This window comes from Amblyomma mixtum, chromosome 6, assembly GCF_055824585.1.
Source record: "Amblyomma mixtum isolate Tamu chromosome 6, ASM5582458v1, whole genome shotgun sequence".
In the NCBI taxonomy this organism is placed as follows: Eukaryota; Metazoa; Arthropoda; class Arachnida; order Ixodida; family Ixodidae; genus Amblyomma; species Amblyomma mixtum.
Window position 1 is genome coordinate 140283997 of NC_143017.1, and position 23686 is coordinate 140307682.

At 46.4% G+C, this 23686-nt stretch overlaps 1 protein-coding gene across 2 annotated transcripts in view; it reads left to right on the forward strand.

Annotated features, from left to right (window-relative positions):
• LOC149340596 (uncharacterized) overlaps positions 1-23686 on the forward strand; it is a 65114-nt gene that overhangs the window by 35822 nt on the left and 5606 nt on the right. Inside the window, exons 2-4 of one of the 2 annotated variants that reach the window (XM_089551298.1) lie at positions 8142-8347; positions 18291-18426; positions 19629-20627. In XM_089551298.1, coding sequence (XP_089407424.1) covers positions 8142-8347; positions 18291-18426; positions 19629-19720 — 434 coding nt within the window. In that variant the 3' untranslated portion in view covers positions 19721-20627. Of the gene's footprint in view, positions 1-8141; positions 8348-18290; positions 18427-19628; positions 20628-23686 lie in introns of those variants that run through there. The other variant, XM_089551299.1, reaches the window with a different exon arrangement.

Sequence of the window (23686 nt, forward strand, 5' to 3'; positions counted from 1 at the left end):
CTGATTTGATTTAGATTTGATTTATTGAGGTTTAACGTTCCAAAGCGACTCAGGCTATCAGGGACGCCGTAGTGAAGGGCTCCGGAAATTTCGCCCGCCTGGGGTTCTTTAACGTGCACTGACATCGCACAGTACACGGGCCTCTAGAATTTCGCCTCCATCGAAATTCAGCCGCCGCAGCCGGGATCGAACCCGAATCTTTCGGGCCAGCAGCCGAGCGCCGTAACCACTGAGCCACCGCGGCGGGTGCAACAACGAGCTGAGGATTTCGGTAGATGGAGCCAGTTTGCGATGCTTACACGCTATACAAGGAATGGATCGCTAGAAAAGAGTGATATGGTGCTGCATTCAAATGCCTTATCTGAGGTGTGCTCTAGAGGGGGAACAAAGCACTTACGTTGAGGACATATTCGAGTTTCAAGCCGTGTATAACACAGTGCCGAGTCCAGACAAAAATGAACAAGGTGTTCTCACATATTTTCATACTTCACCTGATTTCGAGGTCAGCCCCTCAGAGGCTCTCTTACACAAACGGTGTCTCATTATCCAGCGCCTGGGGTCTTCCCCAGAGTGCACTTGTCCATTGTTCACCTGCGACCGATCGGGGGTGTCTCTTCATTCCCTCTCAGAGCGTCGTCCAACTACCTGTGCCGTGTTTTGTCCTCACTGACTTAAAGAAGCTCCGTTCTTGTGAGGAGCTCCGGAACTGGGATGACATTTTGGTCTCTTTAGACGTCGCCGCCCTCCTCACCATCGTTCCGGTACCTCTGGCAGTCAGCGCAGCCAGGAAAGAGATCAAAGCTGACGCCCGACTTGTCGAAGGCAGTGGCATGTAGTTCTCCATTTAGGGAGGTTTGTTGGAACAAGCCATAAGCACAGCAATGGGAACTGCAGTTTCGGTGACGGCGGCTTAGGTGGGGATTGAGGGGATTTAGCAACGAGTGCTCCATTCATTCACGAACAGGCCCGATGTATTCCTATGATTCGGAGAGAACAGTTTTGTGATTTGAAATAAATGAGACGGAAGACTTCTTCACACGTCGAAATTCTGTTGAACCGGCCATAAAGTTCACCCTGGGATAAAAAATCAGCACTGGCGTGCCGTTTCTCGACGTCCTAGGGAAGCAAACAGGACCGCAGCTGACTTCCTCTTCCTGCAGGAGCTTCACGGATACAAGACGCCAGCTAAATTCAAGATAAAAACGTCCCACATTACGCAAAAACCCTCCGGTTTCTACCAGTTTCTGCGATACTGTCGAGAGACCAGGCAATCAGCTCATCAGAAACCTAGAGCAAGCTGGAGGAAGAACGCGTCGTGGATGTTCAGTGCATCGACGGCTGAGCTAAAAGCGTTATTTCATGGGTGGTCCTACAGAATAACAGCAAACTGAAAAGACAAAAGAAAATCCTCATCAGTAAATCAGCTAGAATGACAATCTCTTAATTACTTTAAATGCACCAGTGAAATATTGCCACGCCTGTTTCGAAAGGGATTTCAAATGTGTCACAACCTCGCCACGCTCCGGCACTTCATGCCATGGCCTAAAGAGCGCGCCCCAAAGGAGCAAATACCGGGCGTCGCCTGAAAGATTTCCAGCGCTGAATGCCCCACCAGCTACATAGTTGAAACGAACTTTTCAAAAAGGCTCCCCACCATAAGAAGGATGTACGAAACATTACCCGCGTGCTCAGTGTCATTGCTGAGCATTCCGAAGACTCTGATCACAGCATCGATTTGGAGAGTGCCAAAGGTCGTTGACACCGAGCCCAACCCTCTTAAGCAACAGCTTGCAGATTCTTGGAATGTGCAGAACACACCCGGAAACGTGAACAAGTCTCAAGATTTCTTACCATATGCGTATGTACACGGCCTTCGCAACGCGCCGAGGTTCCTTCGCCGTCACCCCAAGGACGCACATTGGGCGTACGTGACTTCCGCGACGCCCCATTTAGTTGACTATCACGGTTGGTAACCCGTTTCCTGAAACTGGGGCAACAGCCCCGAATAAGGCTTAAAATTGCGTCTTTTCCCAATCTTGCCCCTCCCGAAGAAAGAACCAAGCCGACCTTTAAACGTTGGACTTCTCCTCATGAGACTTTTGGTCTTTTACTGCTGTAATTGGCGGCCTCGTGTTCCGCCGCGTAGGCAGCTATTTGTCTGACAGGTCACCCTTTGTCCGCACTGAAGACAGACCAACTTCCTCTCATTATCCTTGAGCTGACCCCGGCTCTCTTCCGATTTGCCCTCGTCAGCCTTGTCCACTTACTGCCACAATCTTCCTAACTCTGCATTTAATTGGAAGATATCTGCATCAAGTGCGATGTGTCCTTAAGTTTGTGAGATGCTTCAGAAGGTCGCTTCGATGCTGACGTTTTACATTCTTCTAACAATACCTAACAGTTTTCATGTAGAAGTTTTTCCTTTTGCTCCTTACCGGCAAAATACTCCATATGTATTAACTGCCAATTCCTCCCCCGCGTAAAAAGCACCTCTTTCTTGGAGTTGTCATCGTTCGAAAGCTCTGCTGGAGGCCACATAACTCTTAGGTGAAAAAGAGACTGACGGAGATTATCCACACTCTCTTCAACGAGGGGTTAGTCGTAGAGCATATCAATGTAATCGACGCTACAACTGCGTAATCCGCGGCCTCCCTGCGATACAGTCTGCCCGCATTCGTGAATATTAGGAAAACTAACGCCACGGTTCTCCATACAGTGCAAGCGCAAGCTCTTCGTACGCGCCTAAGCTTACCGAAATGTGCCTCTACGGCGGTAACTGTTACTATCACCCTGGACCGTCCATTCACTTCATATATTGCCGTCCACAGTATGAGATATTCTACCCTTCACACGAGTCCCCCATCACCGTCTCACATCCTTTCTGTTACCAGGCTGCGTACTGCGTTCGCCAAGGTCAATGGTGCTCATCTCGTGTTCTTGGCCTCGCAATTCACCCCAGACTCTAGACCATCCTTCCCATTGTGGTGTCTGCATTAACCTCGATCGTGTATATACCAGGAATTAGAAAAAAAAAAGGCTGAAGGCTCATCAGCTGCTCTCAAATAGGTCACGTTAGAATATTTCTGTTCTATACACAGTCACCGGTTGCACGTATACAGTGACGGCCCAGTTAATTCCTCCAGTGATGCGGGATATCCAGTCAACCCGACAGGAACCATTTTGATCAGGGTGAAAACATTGTACCAGACTTCTAAGACGAGTGGACGAGTTAGGGATTCGCTGTCCTTCGGGCTCATCATCATCATCATCAGACTGACTAAGTCTACGGCAAAGCAAAGGACTCTAACTTGTCTCTCCAATCAACCCTGTCCTTCGCTGGTTGCCGCCGCCGTATCCCCACCAACTTCTTAATCTCATCCGCCCACCTAACTTTCTGCCACCCCCTGCTATGCTTGCCTTCTCTTGCAATCCACACCGTTACCCTTATGGACCACCGGTTATCTTGCCTTCGTATTACGTGCCCTGCCCAAGCCCATTTCTTCCTCTTGATTTCGACTAGGATGCCATTAACCCGCGTTTTTTCCCTCAGCCACTCCGCCCGCTTCCGCTCTCTTAACGTTACACCTATCATATTTCTTTCCATAGCTCGCTGCGTTGTCCTTAACTTAAGCTGAACCCTCTTTGTTAGCCTCCACGTTTCTGCCCCATTGAGTCAATCAGCCAACAAAACCGGCAGAAATACTCTGTTTTTGCTACTCTGAAGCAGCGCTAAGGTCCGCAAGCCGCACATGAACAACTCGTTTCATAAAGCCGCGAATTTTAAGACGGTGCTCTCATCAAAGCTCACGATAGACTTGGCCAATGGCTGCCGGAACACTATGACATCATTAAAAACCACCGCGCGGACTGAGCCGTCCTATCTGCCCACAACTATGGTTTTGATGTGACGATTAGCGGGCTAGGCTAATAACCAGGCAGACCTCTATTTTATTTATTAAAGTCTCTCTCTCTCTCCTCAGTGGGTAGTCTTCGCAGGTTGGCGCGGAAGCTGGAATTTGGTTCATATCAGTCAAATTTAATTTTAGTGCGTTAACAGTAGATCTCCCACTCAGTCGCTTAACCGTTGTCTGTTCTGTGTGCCCACCGGGATGTGGGCAACCTGCACTTGGTGACCTGGCTGCTACCAAGGTTGCCCCCAGATGGCACGTGGGATACCTAGGCCACGTGGCCTTGTGACATCATCACAACCTGCCCATTGGATTGTGTGCAAACTGCCAACCGTGACAGCTGGCAGTTAAATGAATGACTGGTCGCGAGATGTTGCTCGGGAAGAGCAATTTGGACCTCACAAGCCCCACCGTTGGCAGCAACTGCTTCATAGGGCACTGGCGCATCGCTAAATACCGCTGCACCACTGCGCCAGAAGGGGTGTGGGGACTACCAGCGATCTATGAATGTAAGCCAGAGAGTGACCGATTTCTCATATACGCGTACCCTTGCCCTTACTAACTACCCTTAAAACCGAGATAAAGTCGATTTCCCTCATCTTTTTCTGCAGTCTGCTTGACCTTGAAAACCGAGCCTCGAACCGAAACCGAAGTGAAAACCGAAGTACTAGAGTACCTAATTCGCATTTGGCCTAACCACGCAAAATCGTCCGTCATTTCAATGAACCCTGAACTAAGGCTTCGTCTCCAGCCTTCTGTACCATGGCGTGAAGCAACCTTGCTTTGTCGTCTATGATTCAGTGTTCATCAAACCGGCACTCATCCCGAGTTGCAATGGCCAACAGCTCTGCTTGTGACACATGTGGATGTGATGAAAAAGTAGAACATCTGCTTTTTGAGTACCCTGTGCCTAGCAACGAAGGACAGACGCTGTGCTGTGCTGTAGACCGCGTCAGTCCTCGCTCTCAAAGGGAGAGCAAAATTTCAGGCCCAGCCGTGATTACCGAGGGCGTCGTGCTTTCTCGAAAAATTCTGATCCTAACGCGATAGCGTTAAGCAGCTCGTGTCGCAGAACATCCCGCTTCGGCTTCGTCAATCTCACTGACCGTGAGCGAAAAATGCACGAAAAATCCCCAGACAAGCAGCCAAGGCGGCAGGTGGCCACGTAGGTCACGTTACCCTGCGGCGTCATCACAACCTACCCATGGGATTGTGAGCAAACTGCCCACTGTGGCAGGTGGCTTTTAAATTCATGATTGGTCGCTAGGGAAGAACAACTTGGGTCGCACAAGGGCCACCGGTGACAGCACCTGCCATCCTAGCGTAGTGGCGCATCGTTTAACCGCTGCACCACTGCGCAAGGAGTGGTTTGAGGACTTCCGGCGTTCTATGAATGTAAAGTAGAGGATGACCAATTCTGCACATATGAGAATTAACCCATACGCTATCCCGACATACCGTTATGTAAAAAGCTTAAGTTTACCCTCTAATTCTTTGCATCTCCATGTTCTTGCCTGATGGCCTTGTTTCTTATATTTCTCCTTCCCTTTTACAATCCCTCTTTCTTTTCTCCCAGTGCAGGGTAGCCAACCACAACACCGTTCTGTTAACCTAGCTGTCTTTCCTCTGTTTCTCTCTCTGTCCAGTGGCAGTGGCAACAATGGGTGACAGATTAATTTCAATTGTCGGTTCATATACTATATCTGTAGGATGGGAGTTTGTTAAAGGCACTGGGACCTCAGGAGCAGGGCGGCAACAGTCCGTGGTCGGCGAAGGCGAGAACACAGCACGCGCAGCGATGGCAGCGCCGCCGCTAAGCAGAACGGTCGTCTTCCTCTTCAGAATTGCCCCCGGGGAAAAGAGGAGCCAACCTGGCGACTTAGGGCGCGGGCAGGATGGCTGGGTCGTAGAATGGCTTGAGGCGCTGGACATGAACAGTCTCGCGTCCACGGCAGCGGCGATCAGAAGACGGCACGAGAGGTTCGACTGTGTAATTAACTGGAGATGTACGCGACGAGGACGCAGTTCTTGCCTCAGGAACTGCGACATCTAGTTTTCCTCCTGAGAATTACTTGGGCGGCGACGCATCGGAGAAATGGAGCGTCGTCGCGGCGAAGGGGAACGGCGGTCGGGAATCGCTGAACGGTCGGGGGAGAAAGGACGAGGGGACGCACGGGGCTCAGCAGACGCGGAGTACTGACGCGCTGGAGGCCAGTACCCGACCGGCGGTGCCGAAACTGGGAGACGGCGACGGCAATGGCGGGCTACGTGGCCAGGATATCCGCAAGTGTAGCAAATAGGCCGGTTATCCGTCGTGCGCCAAGGATCTCGGTCTCGTGGAGATGGTCGCAGATAAGGGGCCGGCGCTTGTACGGGCACTGACATTATAGGGTACGTAGGCGGCCGAGGTTGTGCGACGACTTCAGCGTAAGTCATTGGACGGGCGACAGGTTTTGGGGCGACGTTGCCATAATTGAGAGGGGTGGCGACTGGTCTTGGGGCGGCGTCAGCGTACGCCAGCGGAGCTGCGACAGGTGGTGATGAATGCGCTGACGGAAGCACCTCAGCAACCTGCTCTCGAATTGCATGTTGAAGAGCCGGGGCCCAATAGGGTGGCGACCCTTGAGGGCTAGGCAAAAGCGAAAGCTGACGGGCCACCTCCTCACGTACAAAGTCCTTCATTTGCTGCAGCAGATAGGAGCTGTCAGCTGCGGGTGTCAGTCCAGAAAGTGACTCTGGCTGAGCTGAGTGCTGACGAGTCAGGACCCTCTGCTTACGCAGCTCCTCGAAGCTCTGGCACATCGTGATGACTTCCGAAACGGTGCGCAAGTCCCGAGCGAGCAGCATTTGAAAGGCGTCATCATCAATGCCTTTCAAGATCTGCTTGATCTTGTCAGCTTCCGGCATGCTGACGTTCACTCGGTTGCAGAGGGCGGTTACATCTTCTATGTAGCTAGTGAAGCTTTCGCCGACCTGCTGCGACCGTTCACGCAAGCGTTGTTCGGCGCGAAGTTGTCTGACAGCTGGGCGACCAAACACTTCTGAGAACTTCGTCTTGAAGGCTGACCAAGTCGCAACGTCCCCTTCATGGTTGCGGTACCATAAGTTTGCGACGCCGGTAAGATAAAAAATTACATTGTTGAGCTTTGTCTCGTCATCCCACTTGTTATACAGGCTCACCCGCTCGTAGGAGGCGAGCCAGTCTTCCACATCATGGTCATCTGTGCCGCTGAAGATATCCGGGTCCCTTTGGCGAAGGGAGCCGGCACAGATGACAATCGGTGGGCCTGCTTGCACGGCTTGGTGTTGGATGTCTACAGGCATCGCAGGTGTCGGAAGAGTGCGGCTACGGAGCTCCAGAGCCGATATCGTTACCCCGCACCTCCACCAAATGTAGGATGGGGGTTTGTTAAAGGCACTGGGACCTCAGGAGCAGGGCGGCAACAGTCCGTGGTCGGCGAAGGCGAGAACACAGCACGCGCAGCGATGGCAGCGCTGCCGCTAAGCAGAACGGTCGTCTTCGTCTTCACATATCTACTATATTAGTTATTTTCAAACCAAAATAGCCCGTGTGCCGAGGTTTTTTTGCACGTTAAAGAGGCTTTGCAAGGGGCTCTCAGTAAATATGCGGTATGCCTGGGATGTTCAAGGACGCCGCTCCGCGAATATCCTCCAGCAAGATTTTTTTAACGCATTTGTTCGAAGCTGTAGTCAAAATTTGAATCTTAGCGTCTGCGCACTTTCCCTCTCCTTTCATCACTTTTTGCTCGCTGAAAGGTCGGCGCTTCTCACCTGGCCCCGCCACCAGTCCCCGCCGCCCACTGCTGACACGCGCGGGAATTCCCTAGAGGGTGGAGCTTCCTGACCAGTTGGAACGACGCGGCTGACTGGACTCGGCCATGGTAGCTGCGTGACGTCTGAAAGAACCTAACTAATAGGCATCCAAAGCAAGAGTACAAACATTTTTCTCCACCACTCTTTCGATTGGAGTGCTCTTTCTGAAACATTTCTTACTGAGGGCTCTGGCCTTGCTGCTTTCACTTTCTGTCGTTTTTTAGTTACCGCGAATGAAAAAAACCGCGTTGTTCGGTCAGATACGTCCAGTAAGGACTTTTGTCTGGTCTAGTTGGTGCATAGCATCCGCCTTGACTTGTGTGTTCCTTCTTGTCCTGGCTCTTTCCGCGCTGTGGTTACCGTCAACTAGTTCGATGAGACAGCCTCGTCCGTGCGCAGGAGTGCGGTGCATCCGGATCCTATCGCTGGAGGTGCCCCAGACGGTGGTTGTGGGCACGGAGGCCCGGCTGAGGTGCGCCTACGACCTCGAGGGAGACGTGCTCTACTCCGTCAAGTGGTACCGAGACGACGTCGAGTTCTTCCGCTTCGTGCCTTCCGACCGGCCGCCCGGACAGTTCTTCCCCGTGGACGGCATCAGGGTCGACGTGAGTGCATTTGCTCGATGCACCTGGCTTTGATGGAAATATGATAGAGTGTTCACGTAGTGTGACAGGGTTTCAGCATCTCGTATTAAGGGAGTCGTGTTTGTAATGCGGTCATGGCATCCACGAATATGTAAAGGGCCATGGTCACGTGTAGGAGGTCTAAGAGGACGTGCTCCAGAACTAATTTTTTTTTTTTAGTATATATGCCAAATGACTATAAATTTCACAGTTAAGACACCTTTGCCAGTTTTTTTTATGTCCGTTGTTAAATTTGGCTTACTTTTCTGGGTTAAATTTTTGCAGGTCACGCATTTTTTTTTAATTTTTGCAAATCCTACGGTAGATGCCATACTATCTGAGGAAGTTAAAGTAAACCCCGGTCCTTTTCCTGAAGCACAGCAAGAGGAGCTACTAATGGCCATTCGGGCTTTACCAGAGTTGCAGAATGGCCAGAAAAGGGTCTAGACGAATTTCAAAAACCAGATTGAACCAGAAATCAGTCGGTGAAAAGCTTGCTACACTTAGGGGCCGAATTAATATAAAAACGACGTCACAGGTTGGAAACATGTGGGTGTTGAGTTACACCTTAAGGCACACAGTTCAGGCTTAGCCACTGAACTGGATGCAGTCTTTACTGAGCCAGACAATCTTGAAAATAGATCACGAAGGACCAACCTAGCCTTTTTTTTTTCGGGGGGGGGGGGGGGGGGGGCTGCAAGACGGCGATGGCGAAACGTGGTAAGAATCTGAAGGTAACGTTGTGTAGATTTGTTGTAAGCATTTGGGGCTAACAATTGAATCGTCGGCAGTTGAGCGTGCTCATAGGATTGGTAATTTTTCTCCGGACAGGAATAGGCCGATTATTGTACAGTTTTCTTCTTTCAAAGAAAACGACAGGTTCCTCGCCAATGAAGGTAAACTAAAAAGAAACAGAAACGAGTAAGCGAGGACTTTTCCAGTCACGTGCGTTGCAAGGAACAAAACTGCTTGCGTTTGCTAAGGAACAGGGCTACAGGAGATACGAGATTTCAATAAATTGATTATCGGAAAGAAAACTTTCGTTTATAACACTTCTTGCGTGGTAGAAAGTGTCCAGCAACAATAGCAATCAAAATCCCTGTCACAAAGTGTAGAGCTGAAAATTGTGAACTTAAGTTTATTGTTGTTAACTGTCGAAGCATCAAAAACAAAAAGGAAGAATTTTCCGCTCTACTAGCTACGACTTAAGCTGATATTGTACTAGGCACAGAATCTTGGCTGGATGATACGATTTTTGATGGCGAAATATTTATCTCGAATTTTAACGTCAATCACAAAGATCGTAATGCCCACTGCAGGGGTGTCTTTATTCTTGCGGAAAAAGAGATATAAAGCATGCCACTGTCACTCAGTGGTCCTTCACGCGGAACTATACTTTGTAAAACTGAACTGCTCAATGCACTCCACTTTTCTGTCGGATCCTTTTACAGGCCCTAAAATGTGCTAATTCTCAGAAGTTCCAGGCACTGTCTGGTGTACTATTGTCCTTGGGCTCAGATCCATCTTGATGGGGAGTTAAACTTCCAAGCAATTGTTTGGAAAAATAAATTACCTCTTTCATTAAGCAAATCCAGTGTGTATCCGTATCCCCTCAAACTTCTTAATTTCATCCACCCACCCAACTTTCTGCCGCCCCGTGCTACGTTTTCCTTCTCTTATAATCCACTCCATTGCACTCAAGGACCAGCGGTTATCTTTCCTTCGCATTACACGCCCTGCCTAAGCCCATTTCTTCCTCTCGATATCGGCCCCGCCGCGGTGGCTGAGTGGTTACGGCGCTCGGCTGCTGACCCGGAAGACGCGGGTTCGATCCCGGCCGCGGCGGCCGCATTTCGATGGAGGCGAAATTCTAGAGGCCCGTGTACTGTTCGATGTAAGTGCACGTTAAAGAACCCCAGGTGGTCGAAATTTTCGGAGCCCTTCCCTACGGCGTCCCTCATAGCCTGAGTTGCTTTGGGACGTTGAACCCCAATACACCAACCAATCCTCTTGATTTCGACTAGGATGTGCTAATCCTGATGATATTAGGTAACTCACAGCGATTTCTGGTGTTAACGATCACGAGGTTGTTATCGGTACTTTTTTCTGTAAACTGTAAACTTTCACGTAAAGTTTTTTTTTTTTTTTTTGCGTGATCGAAGCAACTTTGACGGAATAACACAGCATCTGTTCGCGTTCCTACCCGAGTTTGAAAACTGCTTTGAATACATGGAAATCAATACCCTATGGAACCTCTTCAGATATGCACTCGCCTCTTCTGTTCCCCGACATGTACCGTTCAAAATGATTACTGAAAAACGCAGAACAGAGAAACCATAGTTCAAGAAACATATACGGGCTCTTATTAATAAAAAGCGTCAACTTTGTCAGCGCTTCAGGGATGTGAGGCCTGATGCTTTACGTGACCAGCTCAGACAACTTGGCTTTGAAGAAGCAGAAAAAAGAAGCTAAGAATAATCTTTTGTTCCGCTGAAAGAAGAATCACGTACAAAACCAAAGGAATTGTGCGAATATGTGAAGTCCAATAGAGAAGATTCGATTGGTGTTCTCGCTATTTCTAACAATAGAGCTACTGTACATGATGACGCTGGTAAGGTGATGCTTTTTAATACATGCTTCAAATAAGTATTTGTAGAATGCTACAAAGGAAACCTACCACCCATAATATGATGTCATTCCGAACTCAAATCTGATATTGTTGTTGTTGTTGTTGTTGTTGTTGTTGTTGTTGTTGTTGTTGTTGTTGTTGTTGTTGTTGTTGTTGTTGTTGTTGTTGTTGTTGTTGTTGTTGTTGTTGTTGTTGTTGTTGTTGTTGTTGTTGTTGTTGTTGTTGTTGTTGTTGTTGTTGTTGTTGTTGTTGTTGTTGTGTTGTTGTTGTTGTTGTTGTTGTTGTTGTTGTAGCCTACGACAGAATGGCACATACCCACTCTGGGGGATCGGCCAAGAATCGGGTGGTAAAGGTTGGTATTCACCTGTACGCAGTAAAGGCAAAAGGAAAGCACACGGGAGAGGAACACCGGGGGAGTCTACCACAAGAAGGGCACGGAGAGGATATTTTTTGTCTCGGAGAGCGGAGTGTTTTCACTTCTTCATTGTCACAATTCGTCTTCTGCTCCACGGCCAGACGCAATATCTAATCATGTTTTATCATGTTTTGAAGAAATGTGCCCGAGCACTGGTGCCCTTCCTCGTCATTCTATTTAACAAATGGCTACAAGACAATGAACTACCATCCGAATGGAAGTCCGCAATTCTAGTACCCATTCATAAGCCATCCATCAAACACTTAGGTATGAAGTATAGTCCCATCTTTTTACCAATTATATGTTGCAAATTTTTGGAGCACATAATCTATACTGCGATAATGATCTAGAAAATAGTACATTTTCTCGCGACACCAACACGGTCTTAAATTAATGTTGTCATGTGTCACCCATTTAGGCGAATTTTAAAATGACATCCTTTTCTCTTACAATAAAAGTATTTTAATTTGATTCTGCATTTTTGGAATTTGAGACGGCATTTTACACAGTTCTACGTGTTCCCTTATTGCACAAATTGTCCATTCATGGTTCACTTGCCTCTTTCTCCGCGGGCTACAAGATCACTTGTCGAATAGAACACAATGTGCTATAGTTAACGGTGCCTCCTTCCCATCTGTTGATGTGACCTCGGGTGTGCCACTGGGGTCGGCATTAAGGCCACTCCTTTTTAAGATTCTTATTAATGATCTCATCCAAGCGATGTGGTCTCAGATGTACGCCCCCACGTATATTGTGTTAGTTACAGATGCATCCGCAATTTATATTATGTTAGCATTTTGCAAAGTTATTTGAATTATTTGGCGTCAGGATGGGATACCTGGAAACTGCACCTCAACATAATGAAGTATTGCTATGTGCAGTTCACACGAAAACGACAGTATTTCTCGTCCAAATGCCACATTATTGGCAACTTCTTTGACCGCGTTGATAGTTTTGAGTATTTTGACGTATACTTCTCGTCAGACTGCTCATGGAACCAATATGTAGACTACTTGACAAACAAAGCTAGCGTTGTATTGAATTTCTTTAAGCTAAACTTCTATAGTGCTGCCCTGAACTGCAAAATATAATTATTTCTCACTAATGTACTCCCTATGCAACAATCTTCATGTATAATCTTGAAGCGACTTACCCAATACCCACAACCTAATTACCTACTAAAGCGTATTCAGAACCGCGCTGCACGTTTCGTCATTAATAATTATCTGTTTGGCTTCCGCATAACAAACATTAAAACCGAGCTTGGATGGCAACCCTTGTATCAAAGGAAAAAATTCTTGAGGTTGAAATTTTTCCATGGTGCATTTTGTGTTGACACTGGCATAGTCACATGAAATCCCCGCACTGTATTTCCCCTATAACTGATCACTCGAAAAGAGCTCGAGAAATTGCTTGCCATACAAATGGGCTCACTCATTCGTTATTCCCTTTTACGATAAATTAATAGAATTAATAGAATTAATGGAATCGAAGTGTAATTCCTTGGCGCAATTTCTTTTTCTGAACAAGCTTGAGGATCGCTGTTCGTTCCGTAGTTAGGCAAGACTATTTTTTGACGATGAAAGCATTTCTCTTTTATACTTATTGCAGACGATGGTTTACCTCCCTCCGCGACACCAAATCAATAAAACCGCTCGAACATGATTACCAAAAAAAAAAAGAGACAGGCAGCATGCATATATATTCGCGCGGGCATGCCGCCAATGACTGCGCGTAATCCTTTGCGTCCTCGCAGTACGGCTGCTGAATTCCAGGTTACACACGCGCCCAGCGACGCCCCTCTTGTGCGCTTATTTCGGACAGCGTCACTCGACGCAAAGTGCTTCTTTATGCAGGCGTTGGCAGCTCTGCAGTGGCATCCGTAGCGCAGCGGCACCAGACGCAAGGGTGGCGACAGGCAAACACGTGAGGCGAAGGGTCGGGACACGGGTGTGCGGCTGCTATAGGGCCTGCCAGGCTCGGCAGCAGCGACGTCGGAGGCGTCACTGAGAGGTGTTTCGGGGGCTCTTCCCTTCGCACCTTAAATCTTTGTTATTAATGCGGTGGAGTGTTACCGTGGTAATGCGAAGAGCTGGCAAAGGGAGCGGGTGGGGGGACGGATTGGAGATTGAGGGAAAGGAGGAGGCGCATCGCTCGGCTTACAATATTTACACGCGCGCACTTTCCTTTCCGCTTCACTCGTTATTATGGTAATGAGCTGTGCGCCTGTAACTTTGTTCGCGGTGCGTTGCGCTGCCGCGGCGCGAGTTTTTGAGGGTGCGTAATGCAATGCAGTTCGTGCTCATTATTCTGCCATTTTCATATGTGCGCAACAGCCTAGCAATCGTAATGGGAATGCAAATGGCTCTACTGCGGATGCCCGTCGTTTGTCTTGATTCCTCGAACGATCGCAGCAGCCCCCCTTCCTTCGCTACCCCTCTCCACTACCCCCAACCCCTCTTCCCTGTGTTCCACGAACCTTCACCGACCGTGGCCCAGGTACGAGCCGGCGGCGCGCACCGCTGCCTGGATTTATGCGCCCGCGAGGTGTTTTGCAGCTGGAAAGCACCGCTCGAAGCGCCGCCGCGTGTCGTCTTCGAGAGTGCCTCGCGCGGACGCGCGTGAATTCGACAGGCCTTCCCCTCCCGTGTTCCCCCCGTCGCGTTTCTCAAGACGAGTAACCGTGCGCACGGGTGTGAGACTCAGCCGGCGAACCGCGAGGGAGCGCTTTTGCCGGTTTCTGCGCTGTGCCCAACGCGCGAAAGACTCGCTCTTCGGTGAGACGGAACCGCCGCGAAATGTCGCGCCCTCGGGGTGAGGGGGCGTTTTTTACGTACCTGCATAAGAACAGCGATGCTTTCTACTTTATTCGTTGTGTGTTCTTGTGCAAAGTCTAGATCCATGAGCGACCGGGGCAAAGAAAAAGAAAACGAGAACTTGGGTCGCAATACTGCGCCCGAGACGAGATGAATTGCCCGCGATAGTGACGAGGGATCTTTCATAATTCCACGCGCTGTGTGTTGTTCTGTCCCTTAAGCCCCACTTTTTTTGTTTACTTTCAAAGAATCATTGCTGAGCCCAGGTAGGTAGTAAAAGCATATTCACTATGCCACGCACAGCGGGACGTGACAGGTTTCCTCATTTCTGTCATGTGTGCAGCAACCCATGCTGGCTGAAGGAACAAGTCGCTTAGGAAAGGCTTCTAAAAACGCAAGCAGACCATTTAGTGTAATTTGAACGCTTAGCGTCCCCCGTCTGCCTTTGCTGTGAGAGCTATATACCGGTGACTTTCTGCATTTGATTCATTTTAGTGAAATGTGTTCTACCGTATATTTTTGCCCCCTTAGGCCCCACGGATACCTCTCTTCGCTTTGCGTGAACTTCTGCAGACATATCAAAGGAATTTTTGAATATCAACGTCATGTGACTACTGAATTCGCATAAGCGTAGTCTGCGCAACCTGTGCTAGTTCTATCGTAACAGCGGCCAGAGATGACAAAAGATGCTAAAAATGGCAAAAAGAAAAAACTTCATAATTTTGCTCTGTATTCTAAGCAGTGGCTTTAAGGTTCAATAGAGCACGCTATAATTACAGCATCGTTTTTTTTCTCCAGTTTTTTTTGCAATCGTTAATACAATGAGAAAGCGACCTTTTTCTAGAGCACACAAATTGTGTGCAGAATATCCATACCAGTAGTTCAAGAGAAACAAATCAATTCCAACCCTTCATACTTGTGGAAACAGTTTGTTGTGTTGTTTATTTTTCATCGATATAAGTTGATCAGTCAATCAGCAAGTTAGAGTAGACATACTGTTCACAAAGTCTTTCAAGAGACAACGATAACCAATGAGTGAGTGCCAAAGTGCAAGATGCCTTTCCCAGACCAGCGTCTCCACCAACCTATTTATTTTATAGGTGCGAAGCGTTTACATACCTGCTCACGGTACAAACTGGACAGAAAGCAATGTGAGATACTGTCATTGCCTTGTGCCGACGTTAAGCTCAGTGACGCATTTGTGCAGAAGAAAGACACAAATATGGAAATGGCAAAGCGGGCAGTCTGTGGACCATGCCACAAGAGGTCCACTACTCAGCCAGGTAACACAAAGTAGCACTTCACTCAAAGCATTACGTTTCAGAAATGCAGTTGAACCTTTGATAGGTAGCATCATTTACAACATAGAAACAGTTCCAACACAAGGCCATATGATGAGATTTTGTTAGGTCCCAAGTTATTTTGGGATAAGCGGCAATTAGAGAGCCTACGTCTGTGCTGCGAATTCTTGGAATTTCGAAATAAAGAAAGAACACATTACCTACAAATGTTACATGAAGTTAGAACATTAGAAGCGGAGGAATAAATTTCAGTATAAACAGAATAATGAGGCAAATATTAAGCTACACAAGGTCAAGCCCATGACAAGAGAAAGGAAGTCACGCACTCATCAAGAACACATCATTGAAGTCATTTAGTGCCGTCTTCCCATTGGGCCCCCACACTTGGCACTACTTCTAACAAAAGAAAAAGGAGACAAACTTATATGTGAGAAATGTAAAGGTGAGTTCACAGTAAACCGCGTCATATTCTGGTGCGCAAAACTCTAACAGTTAAGAAAAAGTTATTTTACTCTATTCTACAATGAAAACATCCCTTTTAGCCCAAGCGTGCTCTTAGGGAATAGTTCACTTTTTAAATTTCATCAATCGTTAGTTTTCTGAAATAAGCAAGTATGCTTAACAAACCAATATCTTAAAACCATTTAATTTCCTACTCACTAAATGACGGCCTCAATCTCCTATGTTCCGTAAAACCCAACACAATACAACCAATTCTTCAAAGTTATGTAGCACATAAGACATGTACAAAGCGCCCTGTACATGCCTCATACGTTGCTTCGTTTGTCCTCATATTCTTTGCCCAAGTGCATACCTTTAAAGAAATGAAGCTATTCACTGATTGAACAGAACCAAGTAGCACTTAAACGTGGAATTCTAGCAGAGTCCATGGCCATTCTCTAAACGGGGTACAGTGGTAACCTCCTTAGGACGTCAATGTCTAGCTGAAGGCCAGTTCGATTTATGAAGTCCAATGAATCCAAGATAACGAAAGTCTTTGGTACCCCGAAATAGTTATCTCATTTTCAGTTCTTTTTAATATTTGTCTGAAAGCATTTACTCATCATCATCGTTACCATGATTAACTAAAAACGACGGCCTGCTTGTTTATGCTTTGTCTTGAGTTTTTACGTCATCCTGCAAGTCGCTAAAAAACACTCCTCCATGTGTGAACAGGTGGATTATTTTTCCTGAAAAAAAAAACGCATACGAATTTCCATGTTCGAGAAACTCCGGATCCCAAGTGCCAGAACAGTTAATGTTGCCAAAACGCGCTGTAAATAAACCGTAATAAGTTAGGCTTCGCCTCTGCACATAATAGACTTGCCAGGAAGGTCTATAGACTTGGACCTTTTACTGAAATATGGGGGTCAGAGCGTCTGGAACGGCTAGAACTCAAACAGTAACAAGGCGCAACCACTTGTGATATCGTTGAGAAGAGCTTTACACGTGGGCTTTTAACGCCGCACCAGTAGCACTTGTGGCTTTGGTCGTCGTTGCCTAGAAGACCAGACCATTTAACCTAGAAGACCTAGACGTCGTCGCCTAGAAGACCATTTGAGAGACCATTTAAATGAGAATACTTTTCGACGCTTAGCGATCTCCTCTGTTGTAGAGCATCACAAAGGCATTTCAACATGTGGAAATGCCGTCAAGTTTTTCGGTGTCCTGAGGAGATTTACTTGTATGAAAAGGTAATGAGAAACACACTAAATTTTTCGTTGAGATTCATTGATATTTTTTTACTATGCTGTGATCTTCAGTGCTTCTCGCAGGGTTAAAGTCTAATTAAGGAAAGAGTCACCGGCTAAGAGGGGCTCTGTAAGTAATAAGAGCTTAAACGACTCTAACTATTGCGGGAGCTAAATTTTCTAAATTTTCTGAATTCCTAAATTTTGTACATTATAAAACCATTGGCAAGTTGCAATAAATAATTATGCAAGTCTAGGACGCTTAGAAATTTCTGGAGCCCTTCACTACGGCGTCCCTCATAGCCTGAGTCGCATTGGGATGTTAAAATCCCCATAAACCATAAAACCATAAAAGCTTTGTAGTTTACATGAAGAGTACCTAAAAAATTGGCGTGTACTCATTCGCACCTTTCGACAGTTCTATCGTTCATGAAGACCCACTTTCCTTTTTTTGTGCTTGGAAAAGATGAATGTCGTCAGCCCTAAATAAAGTTGTAGCGTGCAAAAGATGCATAATCACATTTGAATGTCTAGTTATTCTGACTGAATATTTAAAATTTAGGCGGTCTTAAATAACACATTGTGGCGTTTTTACCCATAACGAGTTTTCACCCATTCTTCCTTAACTGTAACTTGTAATTCACGATACAGCGCAAAAGTCTGGGAATTTTCGAGCAAATTCTGTGTAACGAAACTGTGTGAAAAGCATCGGCGTACGCGCCGCATGTGCTAACTGGAAACCCTGACGTTCATTTGTTGACCAATAGTACCCTCGTTCATTTGGATCAAACCTATAAAGGCCACAAGAGCCCAGGAGTGGTTGCCCTTGAACATGCGACATCAGCGTTTATTTGTTTCAAGTTGTCTTGGGCGGAGGTGCGGTGGACGTACTACTACTACTCACTCCTTTTCCCCAGAAAAGTCCAAAATGCAGGAATACATTCATCTTGCACGTGTGCCCTCCGGCGCGCATTGTCGAGTTCTTTAGACGGCACTCCAGGGTAACATAAATGCGAGTGCTTTGATTGGGCAAACCGGCCTCCTTACAGTTGATGCTTTTCTTTTCTTTCCAGTTGCAGCGTTCAAACAACGGGACCGTGTTCATCCGTAACGTGGACCACCTCACAGGCGGCAACTACAAGTGCGAGGTTTCTGCCGACGCCCCTTCATTCAAGACTATGTTCGTGGAAAAGCTCATTCGGATAGACTGTGAGTGTCCCGAGCCAAACTGTTTCCGCATTTTGTGTGGGGGCATATGTATGTCTGCGTGGAAGAGCTTGGTCTTTCTGGAATAAGGAACGCAAAATTTTCATGAGCATAAGAAAGTCCTCGACTGTTTTCGAAGTGAATTGTAACTTGTGGTACATCTTGTGGTACTTGTGGTAGCCTGTAGATCAGACCCGATTTTTTTTTTTGACAAGAAGAAGAAATGTCCTGGCTGTACTGTTCTGTACGAGACAAGCTGCGGTTACACTTAGTACTTGCCGCGCCATGGGATGACTTTTTTTATCTAAGGGCATGAGCGTTAGTACACTGACATGCCCTTAGCTGTATCCTTGCCAGATCGTTTCCGTCCGTGGGGCTCATTCATGCCGTAAACGCCGAAAGGCGTCGCTGGAACAGCGAGTCACACAAAGCAATATATGCTACACTTTTGGTCCAGATAGTAAACCCGGTTTACGCGAAATGCTAATGGCACCAGATCTCGTGGATCCGATGGTTTGTATTCTTCTGTCGCTAGTGGTATTTTGTCAACAATGAAAGAAACGCGCATTTAAATGTACTCAGACCCAGCGTTCTTGTTCGTCACGAAAATACACGTGTTGTTATTCTCGTTAGGAATTCATGTGCAATCAAGGTTACAAAAATTTCTGCTATCATTTTTAATATATGTGCATTTTTCATTATTATGCGCTGCAACAAAAATGTTTCACACCTCTTCTTTTCATTATCCAAAAACCTTTCCAGTACGACTCTTTTCATCCCTTTGCAGCATCCAGAAAAAAAGTGCTAGCTAGCTGAGTGGCATTTTTTGGCAAAGAACTGCAGTGATGCTCCTTGCAGCCCACCGATACAAGGCATAAATAGAAGAACAGATACAGGACCAGCACAGTGTAGATTTGTGCACAACACGGGCAGGAAAATCATGCCTTTTCTTCCTGTGGACCAGTGCCAGAGATCCCTCTGACTCGTTATTGAACAGGGTGATATTTCCGATGTGAATTTAGCGTATTGGTCCCCTCACTCATCGCTTACTAACCAGTTTCTTCGTCTATTTTTCTATCTCTTTCTCTCTTTCTTTTCTACTTTTAATTTTCCCTTGCGAACCATTTTCGTCATCTATCTTTCCATCTATCTTTCTCTCTATCTATTCTAATTCTATTTTTCCAATCCCCTCGCTCGCCTTACAGCCTCTTCCAGCAGCGTCGACGTTCCACCGGCGACAAGGCTTCTCCTCCTGGCACTCGCGTCCTCTCTCTCGCATCTTGCGTCACAGCGCTGACCACGTGACAGAGGGTGCCGTGCACCAAGCGGAGCCTCCCCCGCGAATTGCTCAGCTAACAAGGACTGTGGCGTCGAAGAGATCGCTCGGAGTGCCCAGTGCAAAGAAGCAGCGTCGAGAAGCCCTCTGCGGCAGCTGTGGGCAAACGTGAACCGACGACATCGCGTGCAGTCGCGGAGCTATTTTTTGTTCTTTTTATTTCTTTCGCTGCTTTGCTCTAAGAGTACACCCTGTGTGGCCGTCACGAACTTTACGATCGAGAGCACGCAACGGGCTGCCTATGCTTGTCACTGTACGCGTGGTCTATCGATGGCTAGTCACCGGCGGATGTGCTAGGTATTAGGCACCTACCCGCTGCCGTCATCTGCTTATTACAGCTAGAGAGATGAAAGGACCGACGAACAATAAAAACTTCAAGGTGTTCGCCAGTGAATACACGTAGGCAGGTTCTGATGGCACTGCAAACTAGCAGCACGAAGCCTGTTGCCACGTGTAAGCCTTCCGAGGGGATATTCTAACGTTCATCCGTGGGCTTCGCAGTGACATTGTTTTCTTATCGTTTGTGTCGAGGCGCACTCGTAAGGAACTCACATCTGCCAGTGCAGTGGTATTATTTTGTCGCTCGCATAATTTAGCCTGAAGGCAATTTAAGTTCAGTAATGTTCGTGATTGCAGACTAAGATCGTCTCCTTAGAATAGGCTATGTGTTAATGAAATAGCGTTTTACATGCAATGGTTGGAACCGATACATGTTTTGTTATCAGCTAAGCAGTGCTCCCTGTAAATTCAGTCTAGTACAACGGATATTACTACAGCATTTTACCAGGTGTTTCAGGAAAGGCTAAGTAAGTTTAGAAAATAGCCTTTTTGTGGTAAAAATATCGCTTTTGCGCCATTGTATTCCAGTATTGGCGGACACCAGAAAACCGGTGAATCGTTTTAAGCAATAAGCCGGTTAACTGGTTTTTAATAAATAACTTTTTAACTATTACAGTTAGGCGCCTAGTTGCAATCATAGTTTTCTAGCCGGTCGTTAGTAAAAGTCATAAAAGTTTATAGAATTTCGAAAACGCGACGATGCTCAGCGCTGTCGTTCGAAAAAATTTGGCCACATCCTGCAAAATAGAAGCGCTTTCGAAAAGTATGCAGGCAAAGGAACTTTTCCAGGGCACGCCACTAGTAAAAAAAATATGAAAACAAATTTTGTAGAGCCACAGCGCCAAGGGTAATCGTGTTTATAAATACTAAAATCTGATATGGCTGTTACTAACGGCCGGCTACAAACCTCTAATTGCAGCTAGGCGCCTAACTATAAAAGTTAAAGTTAATTATTGAAAATTAGCTAACCAGCTTGCTACTTAAATATATTGACCGGTTTTCTGGTGTCCACCAATATTGATAATACTATGCTGAAAAGCCATATTTTTATCTAAAACAAAAACAATTTTTGAGATTTACTTAGTCGAAACACCTGGTGTATAAAGGAACACAACAGTCCCCGAAACCAAGAAAAGCCAAGAGGAATGTTTCTTTTTTTTATATTTGCTCTTAATCATTTGCAAATTAATGTCGTAGTTATTTTTGTGACTGAAATACAATTGGTTAAAAAGTAGACGTAGTTGGCCTACTTCATACGTATTCTATAACGAACCCCTGATTTCCCTACCGTTCTCTGCTCGATTGCTATAGGAATTCTAGGGTCACCAAAATCAAACGCATTTTTCAAAAGCAACATTTTGCAAAAAAAAAAAGCTTTTTACTGTTCTTTGCATAAGTAATTTCTAACACTGTCGCTACATTTATCGAAGTACTCTAACAAATAAACGGCAGTACATTGTCAAATAAAAGCCATCGGTAGAGATGTCTTTGCAAAGAGGTTTCCTTGACACTGTTTTGCTGAATACTTAATTACGGAATAGTTGAAGGTACATTTCTTTCATGTTTTTCTGGTGGAATGTTTTCAATTATACACGCAGGTAATTTTATTTTGTTTCTTCAGTGTATGTGCTACTAACTGTCCGCTACATTTGCAGACAGCGCTGTGGTGTGTCGAAGTGCTCTGAAACGTTACTGTTGTGTTCCACTAACGCAGTGCGTTAATGTACCATCAACCCACCTTGCCTACTCTTCTGAACGTAGGAATTCTCTTGCTGAGAAGGGAAGTTAGGGGTAAGAATGCAAAAGCTTATGATTGTTCTCGTGTCCTCGATATTTTATCTGTTTTGCTGTAAAACATGCAGTGCTGAAGGCATGGTCTTCTCCTCATTTCGCATCGAAATAAATATACAGCAACGCAAGGAACGATAACTATAATAAACTTGCTTTGTTTCGCCGCTGGGCATATATTTAGCAATAGAGTAAATACAGAGTTCTTTTTTCTTTCCTTTCGCCCATAACGCAGATTACTTTAGGGATTCTTGCAGCTTTTCATGTAAGTAATGATTCCGTATGAATTCGGACCGTATTGCCTCACAGATGAAATATGGGCCATTGCAAAGTGTTTTTATTTTCAAAGGTGTATAGTCCTTTCCTTGAGGTGAATTGGACCCATGCTGTTATGGGTAAACCTCTGTGAAATATTCGTCTCATGAACCGACACTTCCTCAGCATTTAATGCCACGACAAGATGTTTCTGGCAAATACTTAGCAAGGCGCTAAAACTACGTGAATTTTTTTTTTCTTGCTTGAGAACTACGTGATATGTTTATAGTATTGTTCAGTTACTTTCTCATTGCAAGCATTATAAACCATCCTGTACATACTGTCATCGCTGTTACATTATGAGTAAGAATTAAACTGTAGCTGTTGCACCACCTGTATTCTTTTCTTCAATGGGGTTGGCATTTCCTTAGATGTTAAAACCGGTTATTATCGACGCGATGGAGTTAGGGGTTCTGGTTAGCGGAAAGCCCGGCATCGTCGTCGGCGGCGGTGGTATCGTGAGTGAAAAGTTCCCAGAGAAGCAACCTAGGAGCTATTTTGGCCACCTAGGTCACGTGACCCTGTGACATCATCGCTTCTGAGCGAACCGCCCACCGTGGCAGGTTGCAGTTAAATTAAGGAACTGGTCGCGAGGTGTTCCTCAGAAAGAGCAACATGGCTCGCAAAAACCCCACCGATGGCAGCACCTGCCATAGCAGGAAGTGGCACATTGCTTAACCGGCCGTATGGATGTATGGATGCGAGCTAGAGAATTACCAGTTATGCACATATAGGCATTTAGCCATTAACTCTGCTATCTCGTCGTACCCATAAGGCGGCTGAATTTCGATGGAGGCGAAATTCTAGAGGCCCGTGTGCTCTGCGACGTCAGTGCACGTTAAAGAACCCCAGGTGGTCGAAATTTCCGGAGACCTTCACTACGGCGTCTCTCATAGCTTCAGTCGCTTTGGGACGTTAAACCCCAAGAAACCATAAACCTTAAGGTGAACAACAACGAAGGTCACCAAAGTAATTTCGTCTAATTAGGCTAGTAATGCTTTCGCACTTTTAAAAAAAAAACGGCTTTGAAATTACAGTTAACCGCCGTACAAGCGCACCCCGCCAGTCTGCAAAGTCATTCTCTGAGTGTGTATGTACCGGCTGGGCAGAGAGTCGAAAGAGGTAGCAGGATCGTGGTAAGCGCTAGACAGGGGAAGAGTTGAAAACGAAACTACTGCACACGGTCAATGATTATTAAAAGATAGAGACTAAAGAAGTCTGAATACCAGTGTCCAGATTCCAGATAAGCCTTGTATGCCCTCCACGCCTACCAGATTATTTGGCGTGCGTCGCCTGCCCAATCACAATTCCGCCATCTGCGCTGCCGCCGTATGAAAGTAGCTCGCAGACGACAGTCTGCGTCACTCTGGTGTAGAACTGTCGTGTAGAGCGCACCAATCAATAAAAACTGACTCGGGCAGTAGCCTATGGTGTTCGAGCGAAGTGCTAGTTCCCACCTAGTTCTAGATCTATGCGGCGCTACTT